This window comes from Parambassis ranga, chromosome 13, assembly GCF_900634625.1.
Source record: "Parambassis ranga chromosome 13, fParRan2.1, whole genome shotgun sequence".
Taxonomy (NCBI): domain Eukaryota; kingdom Metazoa; phylum Chordata; class Actinopteri; family Ambassidae; genus Parambassis; species Parambassis ranga.
In genome coordinates this window covers 15,391,952-15,409,993 of record NC_041033.1, presented here as the reverse complement: position 1 = coordinate 15,409,993, position 18,042 = coordinate 15,391,952, and the positions used below count along the sequence as shown (strand labels likewise).

The 18,042-nt window shown below is 41.1% G+C and overlaps 2 protein-coding genes across 4 annotated transcripts in view; one reads left to right on the top strand and one right to left on the bottom strand.

Annotated features, from left to right (window-relative positions):
* The first annotated feature begins 581 nt into the window (after nt 1-581).
* On the top strand, nt 582-3,245 carry nkapd1 (NKAP domain containing 1). Of its 2 annotated transcripts, none has more exons than XM_028419718.1 (6): nt 582-666; nt 924-1,000; nt 1,434-1,510; nt 1,592-1,732; nt 1,830-1,883; nt 2,366-3,245. In XM_028419718.1, the coding sequence occupies exons 2-6, from the start codon at nt 932-934 to the stop codon at nt 2,793-2,795; spliced, it is 771 nt and encodes a 256-aa protein (XP_028275519.1). In that variant the 5' UTR covers nt 582-666; nt 924-931; the 3' UTR covers nt 2,796-3,245. The 2 variants fall into 2 exon arrangements, with proteins under 2 accessions (XP_028275519.1, XP_028275520.1); XM_028419719.1 differs by having other exon boundaries at nt 598-623.
* Nucleotides 3,246-7,605: 4,360 nt separating this feature from the next.
* Nucleotides 7,606-18,042, bottom strand: part of lrfn1 (leucine rich repeat and fibronectin type III domain containing 1) — a 94,656-nt gene continuing 84,219 nt past the window's right edge. The window contains exons 4-6 of one of the 2 annotated variants that reach the window (XM_028419663.1): nt 12,890-12,951; nt 11,556-12,728; nt 7,606-9,082 (exon numbers count right to left, since the gene is read on the bottom strand). In XM_028419663.1, the coding sequence (XP_028275464.1) occupies nt 8,182-9,082; nt 11,556-12,712 (2,058 nt within the window). In that variant the 5' untranslated portion in view covers nt 12,713-12,728; nt 12,890-12,951 and the 3' untranslated portion in view covers nt 7,606-8,181. Of the gene's footprint in view, nt 9,083-11,555; nt 12,952-18,042 lie in introns of both variants that reach the window. The other variant, XM_028419662.1, reaches the window with a different exon arrangement.

The window sequence follows — 18,042 nt, the reverse complement described above, 5'->3', positions numbered from 1 at the left end:
AGCAATTCAGAGCTTTGTATGCCTCTGGGTGTCAGCCTGTCAATAAGTGAGTGGCAAGATATTTAACTGAGTAATAAACTAAATTGGCGAGCTAGCTTTGGAGCTAAGTTAAGCTAACTTAGATCAAAAGCTCAACTTAGCAATTAACTAAATACTCACACGTCTAGAAGATGGCAAAACAACCCGGTCTGCTTTGTTGTGTCTTCTTTTGTTTTTCTTGTTGGTCTATAAAGAATTGTTTGTTTGTTTTTGTTGAGTTTATGTGCTTGTTGTGAAATGTTGTGAAAGTCATGCGCCTCAGCAAAACCACCAGCACTAGCACTAGCTTGCAGTAAACTGTGTAATCTGTGTTATAATATAAATGTTTGCTAATCAGCTGTACATTTCAAAGGTTGTTCCACAGCATGGCTATTAGTGTTTAGTGTTTTTTATTACTTTAAAATGCACAACTGTTGACAATTTTGACAAAAACTATACTCTGAATAGCCATTTCATGACTGCTTGTACGTCAATAACTGGCGGACCGTTTGACCAATCAGGATTCAGCATTTCCAACGTACAGTAACAGGCGGTGTGACGACATTACGTTTACCGGCAAAGCGGAAGTAATGATAGGAGCAGCTGTGAGCCGCTTTTTATTTGTTGAATGCTACTCGTTTTAGAAAGGTAGAGTTTGTACACTTTTACGAAGTGATCATGAGCATGTAGTAGTGTCGATAGCCGTACCTAGGACAGGTTGGGTCGATATCTTGTTCCTAAAATGAATTTTGTTTCAGAATATCCAGCATTGTTAGCTAGTTAGCTAGGCTAACACTAACGTTTACAGCTTTTTGCTTTACTGTGCAAGATACTCCACTCGTCGCAATAAGCTCTTATTGACGATAGATCGGGTTTGTCCATGTCCTCCATGTTTCTCTTTACAGCTGTCATCATGGCAAAGCAGCCGCTAGGAAAGACATTGCTGAGGAATGTAATCCGCCACACAAATGTCCACAACAAGGTGCGTTTGATTTATGTGTTTGTGTGAGGAAGTGGCAAACTTACTCAGCCAGTGTGTTTGGAACAGAAAGCTAAACCTCATTCCTACTTATTTACATTATTTTCTATGGTGATTTATTATCTACCCCAATGTGAAGAGTGTAGATGTATTGAACTTTATGTACCTTATAACTAAACTAACGAGACAAAAATAAAGCCTGGTCAGTGCTGCAGCAGCAGTTCTGAGAGGGACATACGTAAAACAAATAAAACACTTATCCGGTGTTTTACTGATGTTGCTGTTGATGCATGTTCACATCTTTATTGTCAGTTTAAACTAAACTAATAATATAAACTAAACTAAAAGGATCCATATAAACTCTGTAAATATCATACCACATGCATTAACACATAACTGAGCTGTCTTTCACATATAATTACTGACCCCATTGCAGATCCAGGAAGAGATAGAGATGTGGAAATTGCGAGACCTGGAGATCCAAACATCTCAGTCAGACTCAGAGTTTGTGAGGTGGGAGCAGTGGATGAATTTAAACCACTTTATAACAAAGCTCTCTTTGAGCTGATTTTATTCATAATGGCTGTATTTCAGAGGGCGGATGCACTGCAACAGAGTGTCAAATTCGCCTAGAGACTGGAGTCGTAGCAGAGATCAAGTGTCAGAACACGACGACAGAGAGGCTCGGTACTGGACTCGCAAACTGTATGACTTTGAGGCCAAAGATCCTGACAGGTACAGCACATGACAAAGTATTGTCACTTTTTGTTTATTTATTTGCTTCTATACCCTTGCAGTCATATACATGTTTTCTCATGCATTTACATCACAGATGGGGACATAGTGGCTTTAAGGAGCTTTACCCAGAGGAGTTTGAAAGTGAAGGGTAAGCAGAAATACACAGCACATCACCAGATAGCTAAGATGAGTGACACATATGAGTGAGAATTTAAAGGCACTGTGTTATTATTTGTATATGTAGTAAATGTTTCCACTCAACCACCAACTCTGAAACTTTTTTGTTTCCAGTTTCATCAATATCCAACCTGGCACAAAGACAACTAACTTTGATGCCAAGAGTTGTTTACTGTAATTAAACCCTAAGGAGTTATATTGTGAATACACAGTATTTTAATCCTCAAACAACAAACAAACCTTGATCACTTGATCACTTTCAAGTCATATCAATGATGATATAAACCTCAGCATCATTTCAGATTTTACAGAGAGCTCCTCCAGAACCCCAGAAGAGGCAACTGATTTTCACTAGACTGATTTTTATGTGTAAAATTGATGGACTGCTCCTCTACGGCATCACAGCAGTGCTGTTTTTCACCTTTATTTCTCCTGTTCTTTGTTTATCTGTAGGGAAAAAACGAACACAATGAAGAAGACTGGGCGCCACAAGATGAAAAAATCCAAATCTGACACAGAAGCATGCTTATCGAAACGATCCAAGAAATCCTCTCGAAAGAAGAAGAAGAAAAAGAAGAAGAAAAGTGATGAGGGAAAGCACAAGAGAGTGGTGTGCTCAAGCAGTGACAGCAGCAGTGATGACAGCAGCGACAAGCAGAGGAGAAAAAGCACTAAAAGTCGACACAAAAACAAGAAAAGTGCGAAAACCAGAGGGAGAGATGAGGACAGCAGCTCGGGGGACAGTAATGAGAGACGGACACACAAAAAGCGAAAGCAGGACTCCCATAAAGACTCGGACTCAGGGCCCGACTCGAAAAAGAAGAGAAGAAAAAACTGGAAAGCAGCATGTGAGGAGAGCTCAGACGATAGTTCTGCCGACTGAGATGCACAGATGTGAACATACACACAGCTCAGGTAATGACCAGGAAAACTACTGCAGATTCCTTTGTTGGCCTTAACTGCACAGAGGGCTTTTCACTGCAGGGCTGTTCTCTATTGTACTGTGTACAACATCAACAGACCTGTGCTGTCTGTGTTCTCCGTGGGTGTTCGGTGTAGCAACATCTCCTCTGCAATGGCTTGAAGCTCACTGTAAAGGCACCACAGTCAGTAGGCAGCTAGAAGAAAGATGGAGGGTGTAAATCCACAGCCTGTCTCATCAGGAATGCTGAAATTGATCATTGACTTTCACCTCACATGGACCTGAAATGACCTCTGTTTAAAAAAAAAAAAAAAAAAAAGACATAGTGTTTCTCACCAGTCTTATTGTCGAAATTTTAATATGTTATACAACACATTGTCAGAGTGGAAAATAAACTGTTTTTTAAATATATATTTTGATATTTATGATGGTGGAATACAATATACCATAAAATAAGTTTGGTGATTATTAATATTATGAAAGGCTGCTGTAGTTTTTTCCTTTTTAAAGATGAGTTTTGAGAAAACAGTACCCGTCCTCCCACACTACCTTAGTATTATTTTCTAATAGCACAGACCTTCTCTGTCAGTGAAACTATTAAAAGATACATCAGTGAGTCACAGAGTGACATCTCCCTTCATGTGTTCACATTGGCACTGTTTATTTTGAATCAATCCCACATACACACTGTGTTGCTGTTATAAATATTTGAACAGCACAAATGTGTGTTTATCCACCGAGCAGCGCAGTCCCCAGAAAATGTCCTGTTGACTCCTGTTTGAGCCTCATCTGCTGAATCTACACTGCTCACCTGTTACTAGAAATTAGTTAACCCTTTTAAATAATGTATGTTTGTTCATTTCAAAGATATATGAGCAAAGATCAGACGATATTGAGACAAACAAAACTGGTTTTGTGGCCTTTTTGTGGGCAGAATCTTGATCCTTTTCATATTTCATTTAGATTTAATTCCTACATACACTGTGTACTAAAACCAACATCTTCCTCTGACCTATTTAGACACTATACACTATCTCCAATGTAGTAAGATCGCAGTGTAAATATAGAATGCATAATTACATTTAATTCCTACTCTTAATACTTTAGATAATGGAGTGGAGGGCATGTTTTCTTTTAAGTTGTCAAGCTGTTTGTCAGGAAAGAAACGGGCCAGCTTCCCTCAACAGGCCACCATGGATCAAAGAGCTGAACGCAGTCCTGTTCCATGCTGAACAGCTTTCTGATGCAGAAGATAGACTATAATAAGCTGCTACTCATGATCAAAGTGAATACATTTAGTGATTTGTGGAAGCACTCTTGCTGCTATACTATTCTAGTCTGTAGCTAGAGGAGCAGCAGATGACCCAGTACCCAGTGAGGTTTTATTGTTTATGTAATGTTGTAGTTTGGGTGGATGCCTGAGTTAAATATCTGGTAAAAGGTTGTGAAAATTCTAAATATTTTTTACGCAGTGCTACTATTGTAACCATATCAACACCATCCCTTCGTGCAAACCTGTAGTAAGCCTGTGCCATCTGGGTATTTTTAGTTCATCTGATGCCAGAGGAAGTGTTGGTAAACCACTTTGAAAGTGTGTGTACTGGAAAAGCCTGGAGCACTTCACTAAGTCTGTGTCAATAGGCTAAGTGTTTTCTCTAAGCAGCAGAGAGTGAGCTACGTTCAGCTTGGCTGCCACCGCCTGAATCTTGGAAATAGAAAAAAGCTAATGAAATTCGGCAAGTCAAATCAGTGCTGACGGAGGTGTTTAGAGCACGATGCTGTGGTTAACAAGGATTCTGGCAAAAGGGCAGAATCCCAAGCTGACTGTTTCTCAGCTGCACCTATCAACTTTTATTTTTTACTACAATGTAATGGAAATTAAGATTAATTAAGATTAAGATTTACTTTAAATAATCCCCATAGGGATAGGGAAATTAGAATGGCTTGGCACAAATATGAATTATTTATTATTATTATTATTAATACCTCAGATGTTCCCATGATGCCCTGAATATGTTTATCATTAGTAAATAATACCAATGATGTTCAATTTAATATGAGATGGTGTTAATAAAGTTACACCCATTCCTCAACTGTTGGAGGGTAGTCAAAGATTTACTCACCTGAACATTTATGAAATTAGGATTATTTTCATATGATTTTGATTCTGAAAATGTTCTCAGAATTCACACAGAATAAGGTCAAACCATCCACAGTAGCAAAGGTAAACATTACCCTGAAACATCAGCATTGTCATTGTCTCATTATCATGTTACTCAAAGCACTGGCTCACAAAAACACAGAAGCAAGGCTGGATAAAAATCAAACTAATTAAATCATAATGATTCCTAATAGTATATAAATATATACTTATACTATTAGGAATAATTATGTTTTTAATTATGTTTTAATTACACATCCAGAGGAAAGACAGATTAAATTTGAGGAAAAGATGCAGATAAAGATGCTTATCTAAGAGCTGTGAGGCTTTTTAATCTACATACATTCTTCATTTAGAAGGTTTTTTTTTTTAACTCATGGCAGGATTAACCAATCACTGAGCTGAAGTAGTCGTTGAGAGGCGTGGTCATACAGGCAGCACAGTTGGCATAGATAGGATTTTAATGTGAGATGGATTGGACTTCTCAAACACATCAGTATGCATTGAACACATAATGCAATCTTCACCTGTAACAATTCAAGACACTTCTTTCAGAACTGCTGATGAGACACTCTTCACTCACCACCACCCCGACCCCCTCCACCCCCTCGCTCACTAGTTTGTCTGGGTTGCTTCTGAGGACAGGACGACGTCTCAGCCTTGATTCTACCTATAGGAGGAGATTCTGTGTTGAATAACGGTTACAGACAGAGAGGCTTCCAGGCCGTTAAGCATCAGTAGTTAATGAGGAGACGGGCTGGGATTTGTGCAACCTGACAGCTGAGCACTTACACCCTTAAATTGTTCCACTAACTGGAAACAGAGAATTTAAGGCTGGGTAAAAAGTGAACATTTTGGCTGAAAGATGAAGGGATGACCTCGTTCTTCTAAGACTGGATCCTCTCCGTTACAGAAGATGCAAATAGGAGTCTCGAGAGGATTGAAAACCTCCAGTGTGACTTATCTTTCTGCTCCATGTTTTATCTCTCTGCTGTCCTCTCAGCTCAGTTTCATCTCAGCCTGTGCTGAGGAGCTGTAATCAGAGGGAGAAGCTGTTCTCTGTAGCAGGAAACAAATATCCCTCATCCACCCGATCTTATCTTTTCTAGCTGTCATGGCTTTTTCTGTTAACACTTTATTTTACCTCCTCGATTTAACCCTTTAGTTCCAGTATGTAAGCAGTCTTCAATGATTTACAACATGCTGTGTGGTCTGATTGATAAGTTTGTGGCCTGAAAGGGGTCAATTTCAGTAAACCTAAGATCATTACAGATCCATTCTTTGTATAATCTGCTGGGGTCTCAGACCTTTAGAAAGTAGTCCAGAGCAACAGCATTGTCATCATCACATAGCAGCAACTGAGAGATCTGCTCATTTCCAGGTAGTCCACCAGCAGCAGTCTCTTTGCATTCCATAAAACCACGCCCACCACGTGACACGTAAATCACTTTAAATAGACAACAATTATACCTCCACATTTAGTATTTTCCAATTGGACCACCACATTACATGGCTTCTCCAAGACAACGGGCTGATGGAGGCTCTGACATGCAGCTGAATGACCACATGCCTGAGTGAAGGTTATTCTATCATCATCACTGGATATAAATCAAAACTAAATACTTGTTAATTATATGTTTACAGACCTAGTATGGATGCTTCAGATGCTCTACTGGTGCTCTAGTTGCTGCTATGGCAACCACGCTATCCATCAGGTGTTTGCACACTGCAATGGTTTTAAATACTCAACAGAAGTATGTATAATGCGACCCCCTTTCAACATGTCAAATTAGAGCTTTAAAAACAAAAAACTTTACGTGCAGCATTCTACGCTGGCTGTCAGCTAATAACTGTTAATGCGCCCTCACTGCAGTCTGCAATTAATTAGGCACCTTACAGAGCTTTGTCCCCCCCTTGTGGTAAGCATCAGATCCTGCACCCATGACAATCACAAAACTGGCAGCATTTGAAATTCAGCATCACGTCCAGTTGACATGTCCCTCATCGGCAAACACCCGGCTCCGCTCTGCGGTGGAGCTTTCGCAGAAGCCTTATAAATAGAACTTAGGAATCAAATATTTATCATCTGGATTCATGTGTGCCTCCCTCCTGCAGATTCACAGGCAGCATCAGAAGAAAGACGCCACAGATACAGTTAACCCACACAAAAAAAATTTTAATACCCTTCGTGAGGGGATAAATGGTCCAAACTTCGACATACTAAATAGGAAGAGGTGTGATGACACAGGTTTTTAATGTAAAAACTTGCAGCCAACACCCAAATGCTTTGTAAAAAGTCATGTGACATATGACTTACTTACTTACATAGTTAGTACACATACACCAATGTTTTTAATATACTTATATATGTCTTTTTTTGTTCGTTGTATTTTATCTAGACCAGCCAGATACAGTACCGATTAATATACAGTCACATCTGGAACAATACCTATTTAACATCATACAGTCCAACCGTCAAAGAGGAATCCATGGCAGGTCTCCAGGTCCATCCTCCTCCTCCTCCTCCTCCACCTCTCTTACGCTAACATTAGAAATCGGCATTTGTAAAATTCTTTTTCTTTAATTATTATTATTGTATAGACTGGTGGTGATACTTGTCCTTGTATCTCGTGTCTTCTGTGCAAAAGTTTTTTTGTTTTTTTTTTACTTTTTGAAAGAACCCAAAAACATGATTGACATAACAGGATACCTGGCTGTTCACTTTACATGTATGAGGAAGTTTTTTTTTCTTTTTCTTTTTTAAACAATTAAACAGTCACATCCAAACGCTGCACCCCCCCTCCCTTGGCATGTCACAGAAAAATAATAAAGAAAATCTAAAATCCAACGCTTCCCATGATCAGGACAGGAGGCTATGAGAGAGAGGAAGGTTTATGACTACAGTGAGCAGCATCCTCCATTCGTACATTTTTTTTTTTTTTAGAATAAGGCACCGCTGCATAAAGAAAGGACATGGCCAACAACCCTCTCTGGGAGTATGATGGGGAGGCAGGATGAAGGGCGATTGTGTTCTTCTCCAGCAACTCACAGAAAGTTTGCATGAGTAAGTAAATGTGCTTGTGTTTCTCATTTGAAATATGGCATGTAGACATGTCGGTGTTTGTACATGTATATGTCTGTGCGCGCTTGATTTGTTTTTTTTTTTTTGGCTACACGGTTCTTTCCTCAAACTGTGCTCTCAAGCATCCACTCAGTGCTGCTGAATGTAACTCTCCTGTTGGCGAGCGGCGATGACTCCACGTTGAGCTGGTTGGTGGATTTGTGCCACCTTGTCCTCGCTCTGCGTGGGTAACTATGACTCTGAAATATGGAGTAGTCTCCACCATCAAAAGAGAACCTGTGCCTAGTTCGTGCCAGCTCATTAGGCAGTAACCCCATGTTGGCCAGGGTGTTTTTCTTGTCCTTCAGCCTGGGAGCCTCATTGGTGCCGGCGTTTGGGCCTATGAGACACAGGGACATGGTGGAGCCCGTCAGGCTACTGTCTGTCTGCGTGTCCTCAGATGGTGGGCCGGAGCGCTGTGCGTCCAAGCTGGTTCTTCTCTTCATCTTGTCTGCGCTCAGAGGGGGCAGCTCCACCTCCAAGATGTCGGTGGTCGCTGATGGATTCTCCTTCTTGTCGCTGTCAACCCTCAGCACCAGCGCCATGCACTCTTTGGGTGCTTGTGCTTCATGCTGACCCTCGTCTGAAGGCTGCTTGGAGGCAGAACGCTGCAGCCGCTGTTGGCTACCGTTGGTCTGTGAGTGCATACTGGAGCTGACCTTGGTCTTGCTGTCCTCTGGGCTGCTGTAGGCCTTGTAGCGGATCATCAGAATGATGATGAAGACTAGTACTGAAGCAACAATTATACCACCGATAATGATGATCATAGTGCCTCCCAGGAACTGGCTGTGCATGAAGCGGCACTGGCTGACCTCACTGGCCGTGTGGAACTGCACGCAACCGACCACGCGTGACGCTGTTAACGATGTGATGCCGTCGTCATAAACCGCCAGCACACAAAGGTCGTACTCCCGTCCCGCAGCCAGATCATTGATCAGGAAGTTCTTGTTGGTAGGTGGGATCATTCTGCAGAGAGAAGAAGCACAGGAGCGTTGTACAGATTAATCATGATGATTACAACGCCCACATTTCCTCATTTACATAAGGTTTATTAAATCACACAAAGGAGTCAGGTCCAAATAACAAAGAAGCATCAGGGCCATCGACGCTGTAGCGTTTAATATCACTCATTCTGGAAAGAGCCTTTAAAAACAACCACAGTGCTTTAAAGCTGGCTTATCAGAGAATGTGTTATATAATGAAACAGCTTGCTCTATCGGGTTTGTGTATAAAATCACAGCAAAGATGATAAACAAGGCAGAAGAGGCTCACTGTCTCGAGAATATGCCACAACAGCTGCAGGCTGCAGGACGAGTGACGCATGATGTGAAGACAGTTTTGATGTGCGAACACCTAAGGTCACAGTTTGTCGGCACCCCCGAATTACACGGCTCTAAATACGAAGGAGAAAGGCATTGTCTTCAGGTCAATACTGGCGTTAATATAATTAGAAGCGTGTTCCTTTTCCCTAAAGGCAGACTTTGATGGTTATCATTTGTAGGTAATAATGTACCACCTAAAGACAAAACAACACTCAGCTCCACGCTGGAACGGGATGAGAAAATTATACAGGAGAGTTACTCATTACGTGATAAAACCTTAAAAAAAGAAGGAAAGTCAACCACTATTATTAACATGCTCCATGAATACATCAATCCTGAAATACATTTCGGTCTAATAGATTCAGTTCATTTGCGTCACATATTGCATAATAAACATATGAGACTTGTTGTCATATTTTCACAGGCTCTGCAAATGGTGTTTTTTATCCACATTTGCAGAGCCTGAGAACTATATTTTCATTTTGATTCCATTTTATTGTACATTAGAGTGGCTACAAACATCTTACCTTTATTGTGATTGTTTTCAATGTTGGGGAGTAACACAAAAAAAGATGTAAATATTTAGTACGGTCTACAAATGTAGACAGATTACTGTGTAAACAATCATTTTTTAGTCTGCATTATTCAACCTGAAAATTAAAAGCAGCCGCTCTCTAGCAAGCCACCAACTTAGCTGACACCCTGTTAGCATTGTTAACACAATAGTTAGCTTCATAATCTGCTTACTTGTTAACATGAAGGTGATCTGTTTAGATAAGCATTAACCTATTAGCAAGCAAGCTACTCCTACTACTACTGCTAATTAACCTATTAGCATTCTCATGTAGCTAAGCAGGCGATGCTAACAAACAAACAAACCACTGATCTTTAAACAACCTGAGAGAACTACAACCTTTTAAGCTTGCATTACCGCTCTGTGCAACTTTTTTGCCATCTCTATTTTTTTCCACCCCATTTCACGTTTTAATAAAAAACAGAGCTAAATGAAAAACTGCATTTTCTGCTGCCATTTAAGAGGATTAGCTGTAACACAACAAAGAGAGAACTGCAGAACTGGTTCACACTTTAACCCGAAGATGCTGGAAACAAAAGCTCAAAGAAATATTAGGGTTGATCCTTTTTATCTGTACCTGTACCGTTGTGTGACGGCCACTTTTATTCACAATTATCCAAATAAACACATTACTCACTCTGATTAATAAAATGTTACCTAATTATTTTAATTGTGTTCTTCTTTATACATCAACATGAAAATTCAGGTCCCATGTTAGGGCATCTATAAAAGGTTTATTTTGAGAAAAAACACTGATACTTTAGGTCTAACATGTTAATTCTTAATATTTATTCTTTAAATTTGTAGTTTTTACTCTACCAGCTGTGAGTTATCAAATGTTAAACCAACCTTTTTTTGCTTCCACCCCCTTAAAATAAAATAAAAGTCCTGAATGAATACAAATTTATAGAACACAGCCTCACTAATCCTCTCCTGACCACTTTTGTTTCAGTTTTTTTTGGTAGGTCAACCCCACTGACTTTCACTGATAAAGGCATGTTTTTATAGTGTGGTGTAAATGATCTGAATCCTTCTCTAGTCTATGATTAGACAACCACATCTAATCCCACTCTGTGTTCCAGCCAATTAATGCAGACACTTGCTAATGATACCCACAGTTACATGCAGGGAAACTGTTTGCCCTCATGTTATTGTTGTTGTTGTAATATGTTGTAATGATGGTGAAAAGAACATTTAGGGTGCTGGACTCATGATCTCTATTTAGCTGCTTGGAACATTTTACTCTGAGGGGGGAAATAATTACTGAAGTGTACATGTAAATATCTAAAGCATGCACATTAGTCTGCATTTTAATATGTTTTAAATCACAGGAAAATGACTCCTCAGTTTATTACCCTGTAGGAGTTGTGCTTATTTTCGGACATACTTAATCATTTTGAAACTTTGGGATCTTTCAATCTGCCATACTGCGCCGTTGTGTCATTCAGCAGATGGTAACTCCAGATGTCTCACCTTTCCCCACGTCCCTACTGTACGCCCCCCTTTTTCCTCCCACCATCATCCCACCTTTACCACGGCTTACCTGTACACCAAAGTGTCATCTGCAGTGCTGTTGTACTGAATCTGGTACATCCTGATGCCGGGAATGTGGCGCTCAGACGGCCAGCGGATCACAGCAGAGGAGGAGGTCAGTTCAGTGACCATCACCCTCCTGTCCTGTTTGTCGTAGCCCTTGGTGTCATTGCCAGATTTGGAGGAGGTGGTGATGTCTGAGAGGCCAGGGTCCTCACGCATGTGGCCTGTGTTGTTAACAAACAAGGGTAGGGGGATTATGTTGATCTCAACAGCAGCTGTGGCAATGCCTGCGGCATTGGATGCCACACAATTAAATGCCCCACTGTCCTTCAGAGTAGTGATGAGAATATCAAGGGTGCCATTATCATACAGGATGGTGCGGGAATTATTATGCACCAGCTTGCCATCTGGGGACCGCCAGTGAATATCTGGGTCTGGATCACCCATAGCTTTGCATTTAAGTGTCACACCTTGCCCTTCCATCACATAGGGCTTAGTAGAAAGGTGTTTGGTGATCAGTGGAGGCTCACAGATAAACTCCTCCTCTTGGATAGACCAAAAGTATTTATCCATGAGATGCTCTGGCGAGGCACAGGTCTCCAGATCATCCTCTCTTGTCAGCCTGCGCAGCCACAGCAGCTCACAGTTACAGTGCAGAGGGTTTCCCCCAAAACTCACGGCCAGTGTGGATGAGCTGGAGCCCTTGGCATCAGACAGGACCTGAGCATGCTGGAACAGGCTGTCTGGTGGGAGTTTCTGTAGCCTGTTGGAGGTCATATCCAGGCGGACGAGCTTAGTAAGCAGTGTGAAAGTCCCCGCTCCAATGTGGTCGATCAGGTTGTGGTCCAGTGTAAGTGTGTTGATGTTAGTCATTCTGGCTATAGCTTCCCAGGGAAGGCTGCGCAGGTTGTTGTTGGAAAGATCCAAGTCCTCTATTGTGGAAACAAATTCGTCAAAGGAGTTGGGAGCCACCTGGTGGATCTGATTGTTTCCGAGGATGAGGTGCCTAAGGTTGATGAGGCCTTTGAAGTGGTCGCTCTTTATAACGCTGAGGCGGTTTCCATCCATGTGGAGCGCCCGCAGGGACCGCAGGCCAAGAAAGGCATGGGGGGTGATCTGGCTGATGGTGTTGCGGGACAAAGTGAGGTGGACCAAACTAGTCATGTTATAAAAGTCTTTCCTGCGGATGATAGTGATAAAGTTGTCAGTGAGCCGCAATTCGACAGTCTTGCGGTCAATAGTGGGGGGCACGAATAACAAGCCAGTCTTAGCACAGAGCAGAGTCAGAGTAGGGGAAAGGTGCTGGCAGATGCAGCGGCCGGGGCAGCTGTATCCCCTCACCAGAGCTGCGCACAGCAACACGCACATAACCAGCCGGTCCATTGTTGATCAGTTTCCAGTTCCTGTGTGAGAGACAGAAAAAAGGGGAAAAACAGGATAGATGCTGAGTCAAAAAATAGAGATCTCTGAATTAATAAATAGCATCATAGCCTTTATGAGAGCCTGCTGCAAAAATCCAGAGTCTGACCAAGACCACTGAGACTGCCAGCAAGGTATCAATCACAAAATGAAATGGAGCTTTTCTGAAATAATGGCACCTGGGATGATGAAAGGCTGCGCCAATGCTGTCAGAAGCCCATGTCTCTGTAGCCTTTTAATGGAAATAACAGAATGTTTTTGTGCCACCAGGCTGCATCACCACTGGACCATATCTGAATGATCACAGGGCAGCTTTCCTATATTACCGCTACATGTACATTTCCATCATCTAAGAGGGCCTGCATGTTTTTTTTTTTCTCGCTCTGGATTCCACATCAGGGTGCAGAATTAAAGGTATAAAAGGGCACTTGTCAACAGTGCTCAAGGATTTTTTATAACCTTTACACACTTTCTTCTGAAGAGATGCACTGAAAATGAAGACAGAAACCTGTCATGTAAATCAAGGCAAAAAAACCCCTAAAGGTGGGAAAGCAGCTTGTTTTTTTCTCCACCTGAAGGAGATTTTATTGGGCAATTCTCAGGGTTTTGAAGATGTTCTGATTCTCTCATTCCCATTTAGAGGTATTGATTTCAGTCAGTGAGAGAACACGCCTGTGGTGACAGGAGTAAAAAGTGATCCTTGGCTGTAATAACTATAAGAGACCCCAGTGGAACACAAACAGTGATGTGCTGATGCCACATTGCCAGTGGTTTCTACCCTATTTGGCATCCATCATGACTTCTAATGCCTTAAGCTTTACTGTTGATGAGAGAGCCTGTTAATGCTGATTAAGTGAAAGGATGACAACTGATGATTCGCTTCTAGGCTTAGAAAGAAGACATGAGAGTTCCTACAGCCCACAACTTCATCAGGCCCCACAGGGTGACACTTCCATTCCCTGCCAGACCCGGCACGTCAATCACGAGTGATGTCCTGCATAATCATTTTAATTCACTCAAGGGTTTTAAACACAAATAAATATCTGTTTTTCCACCAATTTGTTGTGACTAATTTTGGAGACCCTTTATTACTGTTCCACCATGTTGAGGTGCTGCTGACGTCCCTAACACCACTGATTTTGTGCCCTTTTGTGCCTGAAGCAAAAGCATCTAATGCGCACAGTACCAATAGCCACACAAATTAAATTTGATTTAAAAGTGCCTCAAGTGAGATTTTAAATGCCACACGGTAAATTTCATTAAAATAAAGTATGCGTCTCAAGTTTTGCCTCATTCATATGCTTTGCACAGAAACTCTCTTCACTTGAAACTTAACCAGCCTGATCTGATGAGAGTTGTTATGTTCAAAATAGAGACAGAAGTATGAAATTGTGAGTGCTCTGCTGTCATCTTACATCAACCTGCACTGCATTTGCCAGCAAGCAATAAAAATCGTTTTTCTTTTTTCGCTCTCTTGCACACACACATACACACACACTGCTGGCTGGCTGGCTGGCTGACTGTCTGACAGACAACAGGGCACCTCGTTAGCTATGAAATACTGCTGTCCAATCAGAGCACTCATTAAAATCTGAGTTCATATGATGTCATTATTTGATGGAGGAACAGCAAGCAGCACCAACTAGTGGGACAGACTGACTGTGTTGTATCTACTTTATATAGCAACACTTCACCAGACCATTAGACAGTATTTAAGAGAGACACAAACCCAGACCTGCCCTTGGTTTGTTTTTTTTCTTCCGCCTCGCCCTCCTTGTTCTGACTCTTCGGGCTTATAACTTCCAATTCCACAATAGAGCCACCAAACTGTAGCATGCACAGAGTTATTTTCTGTGATCAGTCACACTTATACTGAGGTTAAAATATTTTCGTATGCAAAAAAACACATTAACGAAGGTGTGTGGAAACTCACTGCTGGCAGCAGAGTGTGACTGCCTTGTCTCATTTAATTCAGCGGGAAAGCTAAAACTATACAGTATGCTACGGCAGGAACAGATTCCTCTATGAGTGCTAGTTGCACCTGTTAAATTTCAATAGAATCGTGACCTTGCGTGATTGTGTTAGTATTCACATGCTAACTAGGCCACAAAGCTCATGGTTCCTCAGAGGACCATCTGTGCCAGAGCATTTCCTGCCACACCGTTGAGGATACTCTATTGATCTCTCAGCATCTCAGGCAGGGAGGGATGGAGGGAGGGAGGGGGACTTTGTTGCCACGGCAACGCTGATGTAGAATGTAGGCCTTTGAATTGCATTAAGACGATGTTGAGCTGCTCAAAAAGCAAGCCTTCAATCTTAATGGGTGCTCAGAAGGTAAGAGAGGGGACGTGAAAAAAACAGATGCATGAATGGCCAGGCAAATGAAAAGAAAAGGGCAGCTCCGCCTCAGGTATCTATCTTTGGTTTATTGCTTAATATTGGTGCCATCCATTAGATCAATAAGTAGCAGTGGGTGAGAGAACAGGGTGAGCTGGAGTTTAGGCTTGTTTTTGTGTCCAGTCATGCAAGAGCACAACCTTTCACAAGGGATTACTTAGATGGAATACTTAGACACGTTGAACACAGACTCATAATACTGCACACAGTAGTTTACGATGCAAGCTTCGAGTTTCTGCTCCTTTCAACAACACTATACTCAAAGTTCTCTAAATTTGGATTCAGCCAGCATCCTAAAATCCATCAAACTGAAACTTTGATCTGTTGTTGGCCATGAGAGACTGAACATGTCTGAACGAAGCTGAGAAAATAAATCTCCACATCTCACATTTGCACAAAAATAAATAAAAAATATGGATGGAAATGCGGCCAGTAGTCAGACATAATCACAATATAGACGTAAGCTATAATACATATCCTTCCTTTTTAGCTGTTTTTTAGCATTGTATAAATCCTAAAATCATATTGTGGCAAATCTGTGTTTTGTTTTTATTTCATGTTACCACTATAATACAGCTAAATACGCACTAGAATTAGTAAAGAAAATTCAGTAAACATGAAAGCCTGTGGACACTAATGACTGATGAATCATCTATATTAGAGGTGTTTTTGAGTAGGAGGAAAAACAAGCATATATATATATATATATATATATATATATATATATATATAGTATAAAAGCCTTTCATTTTTAATGCTGGAGGGTGTGTGAGATAACAAGCTGCTTTGTTCATGGAGGTGGCGCTCATGCAGGAGGTACCCGTCTGCAACTTCTGGTGTTGCCAACAGCGACGACAGTAACACAGGGATGGTATTCCAGCATCTGGATCCCTCCTTCACAGAGGCATGGTTTGCATCTTATAATATTAAATCTGTGTGTTTCAGAGGTTTACAGACAGCATGTTATGCTATTTTTTCCCCCATATTTGAATGTAATAAATATTTGAATATCACCTGTAGGTGCGGTCTGTTTGCTGCCCTCCTGTTGGTGTGGCTGCTTCATGAGTGTTTATTTATGTTCTCCTACAGCCATAGATTCTTGGGTCTGAGGGTGGATAACCTGCGCACTGTTGGGAAATGTCCTTTAACTGATTGTGTGGGAGTTTCTGCCCCTTGGTGCTGATTCACACTTTAAATTAATTGTCTATATTGTATAAAGGTTGTTGTAGATGTCTCTACACAGGGGCTGTATCCTTGTGCCTCTGTAATTGCACCAGAGCATCCAGAACTAAAATGAGTGGTTATAGTAGATGTTTTGTTTGTTTGTTTGAAATGTTAGTAATGAAAAATAAATACATATTTGTGGTAAACTGGGACACCAAAAAGCCCATCTGAGCTTTTGGAAAGAAAATAATAAACATCTCAACTGAGCAGCTCAACCTGGCATCTGGATCTATGCACAGCATTCAAGGTGGAAATATTTCAGATGTCAACTTGTCGGATGTCAAATTAACAACAGAGCCAAACATCCAAATAGCTGCTATCAGTTGAAAAATGGAAAACATCTTCTTTTGAACATGGGGGATGGATGGCAACTTTAATTTAAATCAAGGAGACTGACAGTTCCAGATGATTGTTCATCATCTCTTTCCTTCAGGCACCAAAACAACTGGGTTAGGTTTAGATGTTTGGTCCTTAACAACATTGAAGACATGTTACCATCGGGTATCCTAGCCAGAAATTTTTTACATGCACTTATTCACGTGGCCACAGGAGCGGCCATTTCAGTCACCTTACATTCAACCGCTACTTATGCAGCACGTCAAAACATGAAAGTATCTTAACACACTGTGTATGCAACATAATTTTTAAAAACCCAACAGCAGCTGAACCGGATCCATTAACAAAAAAACAAAAAAACCCTGTGTGAGGTTGATCTAAACACATATACAGTCAGTAATGATGCCTAAGAGAAAGCACTTATCGTGGTGACATTCAAGCATGATTTTTGCACATGGCATGTACACGTGAGTTACACACCCACACACCAGTGTATGCATGCAAAACACACAGTTGCATGTCCTCACAACAAAAAGGCTCAAGAGAGAAAACCCACAAAAAATAAGAGAAGGAGAAAAAATTAATTCAGTGTGTGCCATTTTCCAAAGGGTTTTCTGGTTCAGATTAGTACAGTGTGTCCACATTAACAATAATCTGAGCAGGTATTTTTTTTCTAAATGAATAAAATGAGAGCTCAGAGGGTGTCATAAAGACTGCAGTAGGAAACAAGTAAAAGCTGAAAGATGCAGCTTGTCCTATTTGTGACTGTAGCTCCTTCCTCCTGCAGCATTCTTAACACATACCACCCAATTTACACATTAAGCAAGACTTGCAGCTGCAAGGACTGTTTGGCATCTTTGCAACTTTGCCATGAAATCCATAAATTCTGCTGTCAATCTTTAAACAGCCACAGGAACAACTGTTTGTTTTTTTCCCCCTGCTCAGTTACACCCACACAGTGTAGGTCCAAGATATTACTGTTGGAATTTTAATTAGGATGTCCAGAAAGTCTCCAGGATATTCTCATAATTAAATAACCAGAAGTGAGTAAGGCCTTTACCAATTCCTCCCATAAATCACAGAGCTGTCACATGAGGAGAACACACAAAATTACATCC